Source organism: Mobula birostris, chromosome 2, assembly GCF_030028105.1.
Source record: "Mobula birostris isolate sMobBir1 chromosome 2, sMobBir1.hap1, whole genome shotgun sequence".
In the NCBI taxonomy this organism is placed as follows: domain Eukaryota; kingdom Metazoa; phylum Chordata; class Chondrichthyes; order Myliobatiformes; family Myliobatidae; genus Mobula; species Mobula birostris.
In genome coordinates this window covers 50,999,500-51,016,118 of record NC_092371.1, presented here as the reverse complement: position 1 = coordinate 51,016,118, position 16,619 = coordinate 50,999,500, and the positions used below count along the sequence as shown (strand labels likewise).

The 16,619-nt window shown below is 39.7% G+C and overlaps 1 protein-coding gene across 2 annotated transcripts in view; it reads right to left on the bottom strand.

Moving 5' to 3' along the window:
* Positions 1-16,619, bottom strand: part of LOC140186428 (brefeldin A-inhibited guanine nucleotide-exchange protein 2-like) — a 146,686-nt gene that overhangs the window by 86,440 nt on the left and 43,627 nt on the right. For both annotated transcript variants that reach the window (XM_072240701.1, XM_072240708.1), the window contains 3 exons: positions 14,514-14,603; positions 9,881-10,047; positions 5,974-6,107 (listed from right to left, as the gene is read on the bottom strand). In XM_072240701.1, the coding sequence (XP_072096802.1) occupies positions 5,974-6,107; positions 9,881-10,047; positions 14,514-14,603 (391 nt within the window). The remainder of the gene's footprint in view (positions 1-5,973; positions 6,108-9,880; positions 10,048-14,513; positions 14,604-16,619) is intronic.

Here is a 16,619-nt window from a genome sequence, read left to right as displayed (position 1 = left end):
TTTGCCATGGCCCTCACAGTCCCTCGACCTAAACATCATCGAAAATCTGTCGATAGACCTCAAAACAGTGCATGCAAGACGGCTCAAGGATCTCATAGAACTAGAAACCTTTTGCAAGGAAGAATTGGCGAAAATCCCCCAAACAAGAATTGAAAGACTTTTAGCTGGCCACAGAAAGCGTTTACAAGCTATGATACTTGCCAAAGGGGGTGTTACTAAGTACTGACCATTTAGGGTGCCCAAACTTTTGCTTCGGGCCCTTTTCCTTTTTTGTTATTTTGAAAACGTAAAAGATGGAAATAAAAAGTAATCTAGCTTAAAATAGTAAAGAAATGTGTCATCTTTAACTTTATGCCTTTTGGAAAACAGTTCATGTTTTACTCGCTTAGCTATTCACAGTAACAGAAATTTTGAACAGGGGTGCCCAAACTTTTGCATGCCACTGTATGTGGTTCAAAGGTCTATAACCAAAAATCGGTTCATGAAGTGCTAGAATATTACACCAACAGGTGAAAAGAATTGGACATATTTGCTTTTCCTTCTGATACCTTGTGCTATTTACAATTTGTAGAAAATGTAAATAATGGTACAGCAATACAAATGATCACGCTGAAAGATCAAACTTTCAGCTTCTCAGATTTTCCCCATAATATACGATTTTTACCTTTAGCTCCTTTTCAGTTTCTTTTCTCTCCCTCTCCCTTCACAATTCTTGGCTTTCCACCCTTCACCCCAGCTCTCCAGCTGCTAACTTCAAGCAAAGGCAAGAAAATATGGAATAGAACATTACAGAGAAGGTGCGAGGAATGGTGACAAGAAACAATGTTGGCAATATAGCTGCTTCTTCCTTGAACTGAGAGGACCTTCCTTTTCCGTACATCTTTCCACATCCCAAATGCACTCAAGTTCTAGGTGTGGGTAACAAAGCTTAGTCTTCCATTCTCTTAACCTCTGTGCAATTAAACCTTTCTAAGACTCTACTCCATTGTAAGCATGTAGCTGCTGGGGTGAAATGCTACTGCAGACTACAAGAATTTCTGCACAAGTAATTTGTTTCCTCCTCAGAATTGGAATGGAAACATATCGTATTAAAATGAGGGTCGAAAAAGAGAAACGGAAGGACTAAGAACTTAAGATATAGGGAATGAAAACATGTCAAAGTCAAATGAGGTAAAGGCATAAGAAAGTAATGAAACACCCAGAGGAAAACAACAAAAGAACAATCTAAAGCACTAAAGTCCTGTTCAGATGAAGGACCTTCAAATTGAAACATTAACTCCATTTCTCTTTTCACAGATAAAACCTGATCTGCCAAGTATTTCCAACATTTTTATTGAAAACATTCCAACATAAAGGGTTTGTTAATTGTTATCATGAACATTTCAAAGCCATCCATGCATAAATAGCAGGGTATGAAATGTACTTAAGTAATATTGGGTGTCACATTATTTGTGAATGAATAAAAATATTACCTTGCAACACAAACAAAATGCAAATGCAAATGGTGGATTCTGAGTTACTTGGGACACATTGGGCCCAGTACATTTTGGCTCAATTAGCCAAAATTTCTTGGAAATAATTAAAAAGGTATAGAGAAGACAAACTACAGCACCATTTAACTGAGTAACAGATTATGCATTTAAATGAAATACAGAGCAAATTCAAATACGACCAATGCTACCACAGTACTATTAATCTGTATTAGTTCCCAATAGTTAGGAAAAGGAATTCATCCAGTGTATGCTGTCATGTTCTTTTGATTAACTGTAAATGAACAAAATCAGCACAGACACCAAGTGCAGCTAATGGACTGCCTTCATACAATTGCATTCTCCAAACCTTCATTTTCATTGTAACATTCAAGATGATTGTTGATACCTTCAAATACTGCTGAACTAATGAAATAGTTTCATTTTCACTCTCAGCTGCTTCTGGCATCTCCAAGCTTGATTGCTTAAACCCACAGCTCTGAATTGTCCTCTATTTCTCAGTAACTATCAGTGACAAAAATCAGTGCTTCTTGAACTCAAACACACACAGGTGGTACTATTTTAAAATGTGTTTGCTCTTAGCATGTAGTGTCCAACAGCCACACAAGTGCATGTGACTAAAGCCAGTTAGAAATAGTTTGGCAACAGTCTTTTGTCTGTTGAGCAGCATGATGTCCCAAATAAATGAAAGGAATCTCAGATATTTTCTCAATTAGTTTTTCTTCTTTAAGAATTGTCCCAAATAAGCCGCTGCCCTGATTAACTGATGGACCAGTTAACTGGAATCTACTGTACTCGGTAAGCAATACTGCCAAACATACTAAAGGTTAAAGTAAAATTTCAAAACTAAATTCACCTCTAGTTGGAATAATTTAAGGCTACGTCCACACTAGACCGGATCATTTTTGAACACGCCAGTTTCATGTATAAACACCAGGTGTTTTTTAAAATATCTCCGTCCACAATAAAACGGATATTTGGGCGAATCTCCTCCTACTGGGCATGCGCAGGTCACATCTGCAGAAAACAACAGAAGAGGAGGCGGTATTCTATTTCCGTTTCCACTGCAGTCATTGGTTAAAAACTGGAGTATCTACAACAATAGCGAAAGAAAGTTTTCAACAATTTCTGCAAGGGATACAAAGAAAACCTCCGCTGGAAACAGCAGGCCAAACTTCTTCGTTTGGACAGACGATGAAGTCGAGCTGCTTCTGCGAGTTACAAACGACACAAAGTCAGCAAAGCAGTGGAGAACGTGGACTGGGAGTCGTGCCAAACCAAATACAACGACATCCTCCTTGACCGCTATAAAGAACTACTTCGCAGCAAAGCAGTCGGAATCTCTGGGTTAGGACTACCCGCAAAAATTGGACGATATAACCAAGACAATTATTGTAATCAAACTTAAGGTAATTCGCCACAAATACCGGCAGGCAGCGGGCGCGGGATGAAGAAGTGGACACAGTAGAGTCAATCTACTGTACTTTGAGCTACGTGAACAGATCTGGGGCGGCTCACCACCCACAACGGCAGTTCAAGGCGGCATTGAAACCTGTGATTTGGAGGATAGAGCCGATGCACATCACAGCGACTGATATACAGCCTCTTCACCCACTTCGGCGAGTACGCCCAACTCCGACAGTTTGGACCAAGCAACAGGTGATGGCTGCAACATGTTTGGTGTCGAATCTCGCCGCAAAAGACTTGCTGCGCGCTTGTCCAGTTGCAGACTGGAAAAACTTAAAAAGAAATTGCCAAACGATGGACAGCTGTTGGCTCTCGAGCAGGAGGATTTAAAAACTAAAGAAGCAAATACTGGAGCATATGGAGGCAACTGACAGGGAGTTCACGGACAGTATGACCCGACTGACAACGAACATTGAAAAATTGACTATGTTGCAGAGGTATTTGCAACGATGAGGAATATGATGGCCCCCCTCCAGTACTTTTCACCGCCCCAATACCAGCCTCACAGCCACTACAATAGCTACACATATGGGCACACAACCTCCAGGTGGCCCCACCAACATCTTCCCCACTCCCACAGAGGGGTAACCCTGGAAACAGTTCCTACAGCCACAGTCTCTTCACGGATGAAAGGGACAAAAGCTACAACGAAATGCAATAAAGCTTGTTACTGTGCAAAAGTGAAATTTGCTGTTACCTCATTTGTTTGCCCTTACTTTTGCCATGTCTTTCTGCATTATTTTGCTATATTTAACATGTGCAATGAAACGAGCTACTAGGCAAAAGTAATTTTATTTTTACCCTAGTAAAAGTGAAACTTACCATTTTCCTTTTGTGCCCTTAACATTTTCATGTCTGTGCCAAATATAAGCTACTACTTAAAATGACATTTTGGAAGTAGTGACAATTGCATCTACTGAATGTTTGCACAAGTAATACAATAATAAAGCACCTTGTTAAATGTATAAAACATGTCAGCATCAGTGTTATCTTGTATTTCCATACTATATTACATAAGGCTGTTACACATGTACTGTCTGAGAAGTACTTGCATAAATAGGTAAACCACCTTAATACAAACAAAGACAGAAAACAGGGCGAAGTGAGTATACTCATTTATTCAGTAAGTTATGGGTCACAGTATTTGGTGAGTACACTTCCAACTCTTCTGGCTTTAGTCTCGTTGCTGTCCGTTCTGAAATTGTTAGGTTGTGTGGGGGGTTGAAATTCTCCCTCATTCTGCAAAGCTGCAGTAACATTCTACTCAGGAACAGTCTCTTTGTTTGTCTCACAGAAATTGTGCAGCACAAATCATGCATAAATAACAAAGGGAAGGTCCTCCATATTTATGTCCATTGCTCTGCGCAGAGCACCAAATTTTGCCTTCAAATGTCCAAAAGAGCATTTAATTACCATTATTGACTTGCAGAAGGACATGCCAAAATACTGTTCCTGTGGGGTCACACCACTGTTAGTGTACTCTTTCATAACATAAGGCATCAGGGGATATGCAGGGTCTCCCAGCAAAAAAACAGGAATGGCATCTTCACCCTCCACCACAACTTGTCGGTAAGAGGGGATCCTCTCGTTTTTCAAGTAGTCACTAATTTTTGAATTTGCAAATACACGAGCATCATGGACACTGCCTGGCCATTTCACAACAACATCCATAAAGCAGAATTTGTAATCACATGTAGCCTGTACGTTCAAAGAAAATCTGCCCTTTCTGTTCAGGTAACTTGTGGAGTTTGTTGTAGGCTGTTTAACTTCGATGCGTGTGCAATCAACCGCCCCCAAACACTGTGGCATGCCGTGAGCACGGTAGAAGTTGGTTACAAGGTACTTCACTTCAGACTCTGTGCGTGGGATCTTGATATATGCAGGGCCAAATATATAGTTATAGCCTTGCATGCTTCTCTAATTATCTTGGACATCACCTGCCTTGATAATCCAAACGCATTAGCTGTTTTCCTGAGCCTTCCTTCATCGCTTCGGTAGTACAAAGTGCAAACGACCTTTTTAACCACATCCACCGGTGATCTCATTCGTGTTGTCTGGCCTTTGATGTGAGGACGTAATAGTTCGCTTAGACGAAGCACGGAGGTCCTGAACATTCTAAAGTTATCACACCATTCTTCAGGAACCAAAACTTCATCTGCAAAATTGTCCCAGCACGCAGTGGTTTGGCTGGGTCGTCTCCAAAACCGCCGATCTTTGTACGGTTGACCACGGCATTGACGTTGTGTAGATCCATTGCACAGCAACTGTGAGCATAAACGACACCCTTTTATACATAGATATGCTGTCTGTGCATGGTAGATATGGTTGTTATGTTTAACTCCAAACAAGCTATTAATGTAGATAAGAAAGTAAACAACACATGCATGAAGCCGTCCGCCATTGTTGCTGTGGTGTTGGAGGTTGCGTTCAAGAAAACAAAGAAATGCTGCGCTGCCACCACCATCTGTTCCTGCATGTCATGACAGCAGTTTTAAAAATAGCCAGTTACCCCGTACACACCACAATGGATATTAGGCGTTTTCAGATTTATTCACTCTGGACAGCGTTTCTGAGGGAGGAAAACACCGTTTCAGTGTGGACGGAGCTTTGGTTACAGATTTATCTAGTCTAGTGTGGAAGTAGCCTAAGAGGACTTGAGTGATTCACTCATGCCTTACTAGAGTCAAAAGGGCAAATTGTATCATTAATGGAAATAACAAGATATATTTGATAACCAACTTAACCCAGCAACTACATGACCCATGATGAACTTCAATGAGGAACTCCCAACAATATTAGCAATTTTTTGGTTCTTTCAAAAGTTAGCGATGAAGGGGGACAATTTTGCAGTATTGTAGACAAATGGAACTCAAGACTGTTCCCACAAACATCCATATAATCTTCAATTAATTCTCTACTATTTCCCCCACCAATTTTGCGAATTAAGTCTGTTTGTAAAGTACACAATATTTTATTTCATATTACTATTTTTTCGAACATTAGGACACTGACTTACTTTGGATCAGGCGGTCCATCGCTTAATGGCTTCATAGAAAGCTTGCAAAGTGATCTGAAAACCAAAAATGCATCTTTCTGCAAAACGTGGGAGAATTTAGCATTGACAGGTGGCGGCACTAAAGCTTCAGTTTCCTTGAACCAAAAGGAAAAAGTGATGTGTTAATACAACTGCTTTAGTTAGATCACTTAATTGTCCCTTATCTTGTTTCAGAAATAGCCAGTAACTTCACACTTGCTTCCTGACCAAGAAGGGAAAATCTTCAACAGTTAAGAATCAGAATAAAATCAACCATTAAAATAGACACAACAAAGTCTGCTGAAGCTAGAAATCCAAAGCAACATACGCAAAATGCTGCAGGAACATAGCAGGTTAGGCAACACCTATGGAAATGAATGGACAGTGGATACTCAGAGGCGATTGAATGCGACAGAACTGAGGCAAGGTTAGGCAGCAGGCCTGGCGCCAAGAGCGAGGAAGACCTGAGGTTCAATCGATTTAAGCCACGGGCTGAAATGGAAAGGTCAGGTACAAGCCAAATCGAAACAGTGGGGTAGAGGACCCAGAGTATATCGAAGCAACTAGACCTGATGTTTGGATGATGATTGAGGTTCTGGGCTAAATTGGAAAGGTCGGGTATAGGCCAAATTGAGACAGTAGAGTCCGGGCCCCAGACAGTATTGAAGCAGCTGAACCTGATGTTTGGATAGCAAATCAGACGTTGGGCCCGATTGAAAAGGTCAGAGCATCGGGGCCTGAGACGAGGGGTGGGCCAGTTCAGCTTGTGCTCTGCACTGAACTAAAGGTCGGGACAGATTCTGTGGACTTCAGTTCTGAATGCTATCTGCTTGCGTTTATTGTTTGCATGATTTGTTTCTCTTCAGTACACTGGGTGTTTGACTGTCTTTCTTTAAATTTCTTTGTATCATGGCTCTCTGTTAGGAGATAAATCTCGAGGTTGTATAATGCATACATACTTTGATAATGTGCATTTTGAACTTTGATGTTTTGGGCAGAGAACCTTTTTTTAAAAGAGCAAAACTGCTATTTAAAATTTAATAATGCATTTTAATGGCAATCCTTTAATATTTTGAGAATGGAGATGCAAAAGAAAAGGACAAGCCTTACATAGTTTCACTGGAGATTTTCAACATGGTGAGGAGCAATAGCGTGAGCTAAAATTACATTGTCTTCTAACTTGACTTTGGCCTAAATAAATTTTAACATAAAACTATAAATGGACAACTTATCACAATACATCCAGGCAATAAATGTAACAACTAAATGGTCCATCCATGCCACAATATATTGAACTCATAACTAGATTTAAGCTCAGCATAAACACCATAGCATTGCTGAAAGAACGCTCAATTAATGACAATCAAAAACTGTATTGTCTGAAGTCTGCAATTAAGTAGCAAAATGATGGAAACACTCATCAATCAGGCAGCGTCTGTGGAAAGAGAAACTGGAGCTGACAATTCAGGTTGAAGACACTTCACCAGATCCGGGAAAAGAGAAAACAAGTTAAAGTTGCAAAAATGGGTGGGGATGGATAAACAGAACAAAGGGCATAGCTTGCTGATGAAATAATTTAGCCAAGAGAAAGAAAACACAAAAGAATGTAAAATCCATCAAACATAAAGCTACAAGGAATGCAAGCAGATCAAGCCAAACTCAAAGAAAAACTGAATCAATATTATAAACTGCCATATTCAAGAGTACAGAAGATATAACAAGAAACTATTCCGCATTTTATCTGTGCAGGATGCCAAAGGCAAATAGGTCAAATGGGATGAAATAGGATGAAATTAGCAAACAGGATGCAACAGTTTAAACAGTACACAATGATGAGATTATAAACTTGTCTTTGAACTTAAGTAAATTTAGATGGAATATGATCATGAGAAGACTGGGCAAGACTGAAAGACAAAATGGGATCAAGTATCAAGTTCTAATATCATTTAAGACAGGATCCTGATGATTGTGAGACTCAAGGTTCAAAAATGAAGCCATCAGCTTATACAGAAAAACTTCTACAACGACTAAGATTGACGAGAAATTATATAGCAATTGCAGATGTTAAAAAATATCAAATATTTGAATCTGCCAATAACAAAAGTGCATCCCATCTTGAGAAGACTGGAATTTCTAATTTTTGGAAATTTGACAGGAATCTCATGGTTGAAATGCTTACATGTGCAAACTGCAACTGCTCAACTTAAACAAAAGGATCCATAGGATTTAATTAACTCCAAACTTATTCATGTTCACTTTCCCCATACCAAAACTCCAAATATGTAGATCTATATTTGACTAGGGCCTCGCATCAGGGCAAGTGCCCAATTGTGAATAAGATTTGGGCAATGCACTCAAAAGTAAAAAAGAACAATTTTATTAGAGTAGAACATTATTTACAGAGGATATCTTTTACAATAAGAGAACTGCCCATTCATGACACCACCCTCCCCTTTCTTGATTTCTGTCTTCATCTTTGGAGTCAAACTATCGACCGACATCTTTTATAAATCTACCGATTCCCACTGTTACCTTGACTATACCTCTTCCCACTCCGTCTCCTGTAAAACTACCATTCCCTTTTCTCCGCGCCTTCATCTCTGCCACATCTGTTCCTGGGATATGGCTTTCCTTTCCAACATCAGATATTTCCTCGTCCTTCAAAGAACAGGTTTCCCTTCCTCCACCATTGATGCTGCTCTCACCCACATCTCCTCTATTACTTGAACATCGGCGCTCACCCCATCTTTCCACTGCCTTAACAGTGACCAACATCCTTACCTACCACCCCATGAGTCTCTGCCTCTAACATATTATTCTCTGCAACTTCCACCAAAGAGAACCTACCAAATCTATCTTTAACTCCCCTCCCCTCTCACTACTTCCTGCAGTGATTGTTCCCTCCGTGATTCCCTTGTCCATTCGTCCCTCACCACCAATCTTCCTCCCGGCACTTATCCCTGCACGCAGCCGAAGTGCTCCACTTGCCCATTCACCTCCTCCCTTACTTTTATTCAGGGCCCCAAACAGTCTTTTCGAGTGAGGCAACACTTTATCTGTGAATCTGCTGGAGTTGCCTACTGTGTCTGGTGCTCCCAATGCGGCCTCCTCTACATTGATGAGACTCATTGTAAACTGGGGGACTACCTCCGTTCCGTAACCAAAAGTGGAACTTCCCGGTGGCCAAACATTTTAATTCCCATTCCATTCTCCTGTGCCACAATGAGGCCACCTTCAGGGTGGCAGAGCAACACCTTTTATTCCCTCTGGGTAGCCTCCAACCTGATGGCATGAATATCGGTTTCTCCTTCTGGTAAAATAATTTTTCCCTCCCTCTCCCCTCTTTTTCTATTCCCCAATCTGGACTCTTGCCTCTTCTCACCTACCTATCAATTCCCCTGGGTCCGCTCCTCCTTTCCTTTCACCTATGGGCCACTCTGCTTTCCTATTAGATTTCATCCTCTCCAGCTATTTACTTTTCCTACCCACCTGGCTTCACCTATCACTTTCTAGCTATCCTCCTTCTCCTCCCACCACTTCTTTATTCTGATGTTTTCCCCCCCTTCCTTTCCAATCCAAAATAAGGTCTCAGCCCAAAACATTTGACTGTTCATTCATTTGCATAGATGCTGCCTGACCTGCCGAGTTTCTCAAGCATTTTGTGTGCTTTCCTTTCCTATTTCTCCCCCAGTTGTATCAAACAACACTTTCCCCCTCTTTACTTCAGGCCAAAATGAAGCCCAAGTTATACTTGCATTTTTGTTTTGGTAAACTATTATACCAGACAGAACTACATCTCTAGCAAAGAAACTATAAAAACTACACCTTGAAATTCTTCAAAAAGAGGTTGCTTTGGATTCTAATGAGAAACAATTCTTAAGTTATTTACCTGGACATCACAATCAGGTACAGATTTTCTATCAGTTACTGAACTGCTATCATGCACTTGAAGTGATTCTTCAGGGATGCCATTAGGTTGCAGGTGTTCATGGAATTCTACAGCTACTTGATTTTGTGACGTCGTCTCTGGAGTTCCATCAGTTTTCAATTCTGTCTCTTAAACAAGAAAACAAAGCTCCTGTTAACAAATTATTTTTTTGTTTGCAGTTTCCTCAACAACTGATAAATAATTGTGCTTGCCAGGGCAATCAGGATGGCAGAACTAAGAGTCAAATTAATGGCCAAGCAGCGGGAAGGCTACTGGAAGAGAGATATTAATTTATTTATTGAGATACAACAGACCCTTCTGGCACTTTGAGCTGTGCTGCCCAGCAGTCTCTGATTTAATCCCAGCCTAATCACTGGACAATTTACAATGACCAATTAACCTAGCAACCAGTATGTCCTTGGGCTGTGGAAGGAACCTGGAGTACCCAGAGGAAACCCATAGGGCCACAGCATGAATGTACAAACTCTGCGTCATCTGTACTGTAAAGTGTTGTGCTAACCATTATGCTAACATGCCACGTCCAATCAAAAGCAGAAGAAAGTAAATTCTAGTATTTAAGATTTAAATGCAGATCTTACATAACAATGCTGGATTATTGCAAAACACACAACCTCATGAGCTGTTGTATTCCTATGAAGGAAACCTGTTGCTGTCACCTAATATGTGATTCCACATTAAAAGACTTTGATCTCGTCTCAGATGGTAGTCTAGTCTCGAAGATTAGACTACAGGAGAACCAGGATGAACTAGTGAACTGAATACAAAATTGGAATGGCAGAAGGAGACATAGTAGCAGTGGAGAATTGTTTTTCCAGACTGCAGGCCTGAAACCAGAAAGGTGTCACAAAGATAGATGCTGGATAAACTGTCTCCTGCCAAAGAGTTTGGGCCCAAAATGTCACCTATACTTCCCCCGCACCCCCCACCCCATCGATGCTGCCTGGCCTGCTGAGTTCCTCCAGCATTTTGTGTGTGTTGCTCGGATTTCCAGCGTCTGCAGATTTTCTCCTGTTTGTGCTGGGTAAGCTTCTGTTCATCATTTATAAAAACTATTTTTGGAAAACATAAGTGGCATGCTTACTGGATGACACAAAAATTTGTAGTATAGTGAGCAGTGAAAGTTAATCCAAAATTACAACAGAATCTAGATGAACTGGAACAAGGATCAAGGAATGGCAGATAGATTTTTAACTCAAGGGTGTTGCAGTTTGGCAAGTTGAAGTAGGAAGCAGAATCAGGTTTGACATGTTGTCAAAATCTGTTATTTTGCAGCAGCAGTACCTTGCAATACACAGTAATTAAAACTACATATACTTTTTATTGTAATTTATAAAAAATTATATTAGGGCCCTGCCAAGTATTGTGGAGCAGAGACCAGGGGCACAGGTACATAGCTCTCAGGAAGTGGTGATACAGGCAGAAAGGGTGTTGAAGGTAGTGCTTGCTATGCTTGCCTTTTGCGCAATAGTGTACATGGATTAAAAAAATGGTTTAGAGGGATATGGATAAAATGCAACCAAATGGGACCTGCTCAGTTCATTCAATTAATCATTGAAACAGTGCAGAAACCTTTACGTTCAAGATGAATTAGAAATGGGCAAGAAATATTAACATGAAGAGTAGCCACAACTTATTAAGAAAAATGTTTCAGATTAAATGAAAATATCAAAGCAAATTATTGCCAATATTGAAAATGTGAAATAAACAGAAAATGCTAGAACTATTCAGCAGTTCAGGCAGCAAATGTGAAAAGAAACAGAATAACATTTCAAAAACCTTTGATCAAAATGCTGCCTAAAAAACAGATCAATGATGTGAAAAGTCAACATTGTTCTTTCTATAGTCTGGGTGACTTGATGAATACCAAACTGTTTTGCTTTTATTTTGAAAAATAGTCCCAATTAAATATTAGGCAAATATATTTCCTTGTATAATCTGTGAGTAAATATTTGTTGAACTCTTCTAATATATCCATTTGACAGCAACTAGTGCAGACAAATTAACTCCTTAGAGCACCTGACTGTTTACACTGGGTATTCAGCTCCAAACCAAGTTAATGAAAACACAAAAATTACATTGATCTATTGAAAATAATTATTCACTGAAGGCCGATTACTCTCCATTTCCTTTGCTTATTCAGATCCATTTCTGGTTATAAGCTGATCAGTTAAAGATAATGGAGAGTGTCTGTTACTTAAAAACTAATTTATATCTGTAAAAAAAAAAAGAGAGCAACCTGTGTGCTTGTGGACAATGTACCTAACTGGGAAAATAGCTCAGGACTCTGCACTGAGGGGAAACAAATTGGTCTTAGACCATAAGACATGAGGGCAGAATTAGCCATTCAGTCCATTGAGTCTGCTCTGTCATTCAACCACAGCTAATTTATTTTTCCTCTCAACCCCATTCTTCTTCTTTCTCCTAGTAATCTTTAATGACTTTACTAATCAAGGTCAATCCATCTGCACTTTAAATATACCCATTATCTTGGCATCCAAGTTATCTGTGACAGTTAGTTTGAGAGATTTATCACCCTCTGGCTAAAATAATTCCTCATCTGTTCTAAAGGGATATCCTTGTATCCCGAGTTTGTCCCTTTGATCCTAGACTCGCTATTCCACATCCACTCTATCTAGGCATTTCCACATCCACTCTATCTAGGCATTTCAATATTCAATAGGTTTCAATTTTTCGAATGAGTACAGGCCCAGAGTCAACAAATGGTCTTATGTTAGCCCTTTCATTCCTGGAATGATTCATATAAATCTACTCTGAACCTTCTCTAATGCCAGATCCTTTCTAAGATATGGGACCCAAAACTGTTCATAGTGCTCAAAATGTGGTCTGACCAATGCCTTATAAAGCCTCAGCTTTATATCCTTACTTTTATATACTAGTCCTCTTGAAATGAATACTAAAATTACACTTGCGTTCCTTACTACTGATTCAATCCACAAGTTAAACTTTATGGAATTCTGCACGAGTGATCCCAAGTCCCTTTGCAATCCATTGAGAAATTTGCCTATGCCTTTATTCCAACTATCGAAGTGCATTACCATACACTTTCCTGCACTGCCACTGCACCATCTGCCACTATGCCCATTTCCCTGATCTTTTCAAGTCCCTCTGCAGATTCCCTGCTCAACAGTAACTGTGCCTACACTATCAATATCCAGATCATTACTATATAATGTGAAAAGCAGCAGACCCAAATATAGACCCCTCTGGAACACCACTAGTCCCCAGAAGCCAACCAAAAAAGACTCCCTTTATTCCCACTCTTTGCCTTCTGTCAGACATCTAATCTTCTGTCTATGCTAGTATTTTTCTTGTAATAGCATGGGTTCTGAACTTGTTAAGTACCCTCATGTGCAGCATCTAGTCAAAGGCATTCTGAAAATTACAGTAAACATCTATTGACTCTCCTTTACTATCCTGCCTGTTACTTCTCAAAACAATTCCAACAGATATGTAAAGGCAAGATTTTCCCTTAAGGAAACCATGCTGACTTCAGTCTGTTTCGTTGTGTGCCTCCATGTACCGAGACCTCATTCTCAATAATGGACTCCAACATCCTCCCAATGACTTAAGTCAGGATAAATGGCTTATAATTGCCTGTCTTTTGCTTCACTCCCATTTTCAAGTGTGGAGACACATTTGTGATTTTCCAGTCCACAACTTTTCCAGAATTTAGTGATTTTTTTTTTTAAAGATCACTACTATTTCAAGACTCAAGATTATTTGCCATTTCTGAATACATAAGTGTAAAGGAGAACAAAATGATTGTTATTCGAGCTTTGAAAAAAATAGCACCATTATTGGGAGTCAGAGAAGCCTCTTCAGCTACCTCTTTCAAAACTCCAGGGTATAGTCCACCTGTTCCAGGTGACTTATCTACCTTCAGACCTTTCAGCTTACTAAGCAACTTTACTTTATTAATAATGACTACACTCACTTTTGCCTTCCTCGTGCTCAAATTTCCAGCACGGTGCTGGTGTTGTCCACAGTGAATACTGATGCAAAATACTTATTCAGTTTTGTAATGCCAATTTGTCCCTATTACTCCCACTCCAGCATTATTATCCAGCAAGCTGATGTCCACCTTTGCCTCTCTTTTACTATCCGAAAAAGCTTTTGATATCCTCTTCCAAATTATCCACTAGCTTACCTTCATATTTTATCTTTTCTCCACATATTACTTTTTAGTTGCTTTCTTTTGGTTTGCAAAAGCTTCCCAAATTTTTTGCTATACTGTATGCTCTTTCTTTCATACTGTCTTTGACCTCCCTTGTCAGCAACAGTTACTTCATCCCCTTTAGAACACTTCTCCTTCTTTCAGCAAACTGATCCTGCATCTTCTAAGTTACTCCAGAAGCTCCAGCCATTGCTTCTCTACCCTCATGCCTGCTGGCATCCCCTTCCAATCAAATTTGACCAGATCCACTCAAACATATCTGTAGTTACCTTTTTACAATTCTATTTTACGAATTTTGCACACATACTGCATAGCTGTAGATCTATTGATATCATCCACAACACCAAGCTAAATTAATTTCAAGATGTCTTGAACTACCTTTTGTCACAACGGCCACCATTTCCTCCAATATCTGTCCCACGATCTTTTCCACATTCACATTTTCTTCATGATTTTCACCTAAAATATCTAAAGTTAAACAATAAAAATTAGAGTATGCAATACCAAAAACTTTGGCTGAAACAAAATACATGGAATACTTATTTTAGTTCACAAAAGTAAAATAGTATTGAAATTCTGAAGTAACACACAAATTAAAAACATGGATACTACTCCATGTAATTTATCTACATGTACAAACGTACACCAAGCAAGAGGTGATGCATTTTAGAAATCAAACAGGGATAGGACCCCAGGGAATGTTGATTAATAGAAAGACTTGGGAGTTCCAATCTGCACAGGTAGAAACGGTGTTGAAAGCATACAGTATGGCACACTTGCCTTCAGAGATTGGAAAACAGAATATAGAATTTGGGTGTTACGTTGAAACTTTACAAAACCCTGCTAAGACTGAACTTCATGTATTGTGTGCAAGTTCAGGAAGGATGTTGCTGCACTGGAGAAAGTGCAGAGGAGATTCACCAGCACGATGCCTGGATTGGATGACCTGCTATAGGGACAGAGTGGATATGCTGGATTCGCTTCTCTTTGGCAACCTGATAGAAGTGTATACAATAAAATAAAAGGCACAGACACTTTAGGTAGAGGTTTCACAAACAAGAGGGCACAGATTTAAGGTAAAAGGAAGGATTTTTAAAGGAGATTTGAGGGGAATGTTTTATTTTAAATATTATTTAGATATACATACAATGTGGTGGAAATAGACACAATAACTATGTTTAATAAATATTCAGATAAGCACTGAATTAAGCAAAGCATCAAAGGATGTGGCCCTACCTCAAACAAATGGGAACAGGATATATAGGCTAATAGCTTAATATGGTCAAGTGGGGTGAAGGGCCATTTTCTGTGCCATACAACTATGACTCTGAACAAATGATAGCATCAGAATAAATTCTGCATATATCAAACAATGTTTAGCTATTAAATCTGTTAATGCTGCTCAGGAGCTAATAACAGGTCTCGGTCAACTAAACATATTTTTGGGTGAACGGCTCCACCAAAATTCAAGGCTAGCTACAACGTTTCCTCCAAGGTGAGCATACACACACATCTTTCGCTACCAGTACACAAAGGAATTTAAACTGCGCATGAAAGGTTGTCACCCTCCATCTTGTTGGCATGTTAAGTATATTTTACAATCGCACACAACACATTTCCTTTTCCGGTTTCTGATACAGATGGCGTGGACAACATGGAGTTTGTGATGATTTGTCTGCAGAATTTAGAACAGGCTTATTTATACTGTTGTTATTATGCTTAGAATAGCTTCAGGTTTACTTCCATTTAAAAATTCAGTGAACACATGTTGTAAACATAAAATAAACTGCAGATGCTGTGATCAAAGCAACACTTTCAGTACGCTGGATGATCTCAGCAGGTCAGGCAGCATCAGTTAGAAACGGTGAGTCGACGTTTTGGGCCTCAACCCTTCTTCAAATCCTTCCCCATCTTTCATTCTTCAGTCTGGACGAAGGGTTGCGGCCTGAAACGTCGACTCATCGTTTCTAACTGATGCTGTCCGACCTGCTGAGTTCATCCAGCGTACTTAAAGTGAACACGTTGTTGTCACTAGGCAAAAAATTGCACAGCACAAGATTTTTGCACACACTGGTCATTACAAATTAGAGGGAATATTGGCTATAAACTAATAAGGCAATGTTAAAACTCAACAGTTTGTCCTGATCCAACTATGCAAATAATATAGACCAAAAAAAAAACAAAAAACACACCAACATTTCTACTTACTCAGAAGGCAAAGGAAATTTTGCATGTCCCCATAGACCACCACCGAATTTTATAGTTGCACCACAGCAGCACACTATCTATATACATCACACCTTGGTGTGGCAACTGCTCTGTTTGACATTAAAAAAATGCAGTCCTGTGGATACACCTCATTCCATTACGAAGGCCAGCCTCACCTCCACTGATCCGCATCTTTCTCAAGGCAGTGGAAAATGTAGAAGAACTATTGAAAAGTCCCTTGCACCTTAGTCATTCTCTCTTCTCCCCCACTTCCAC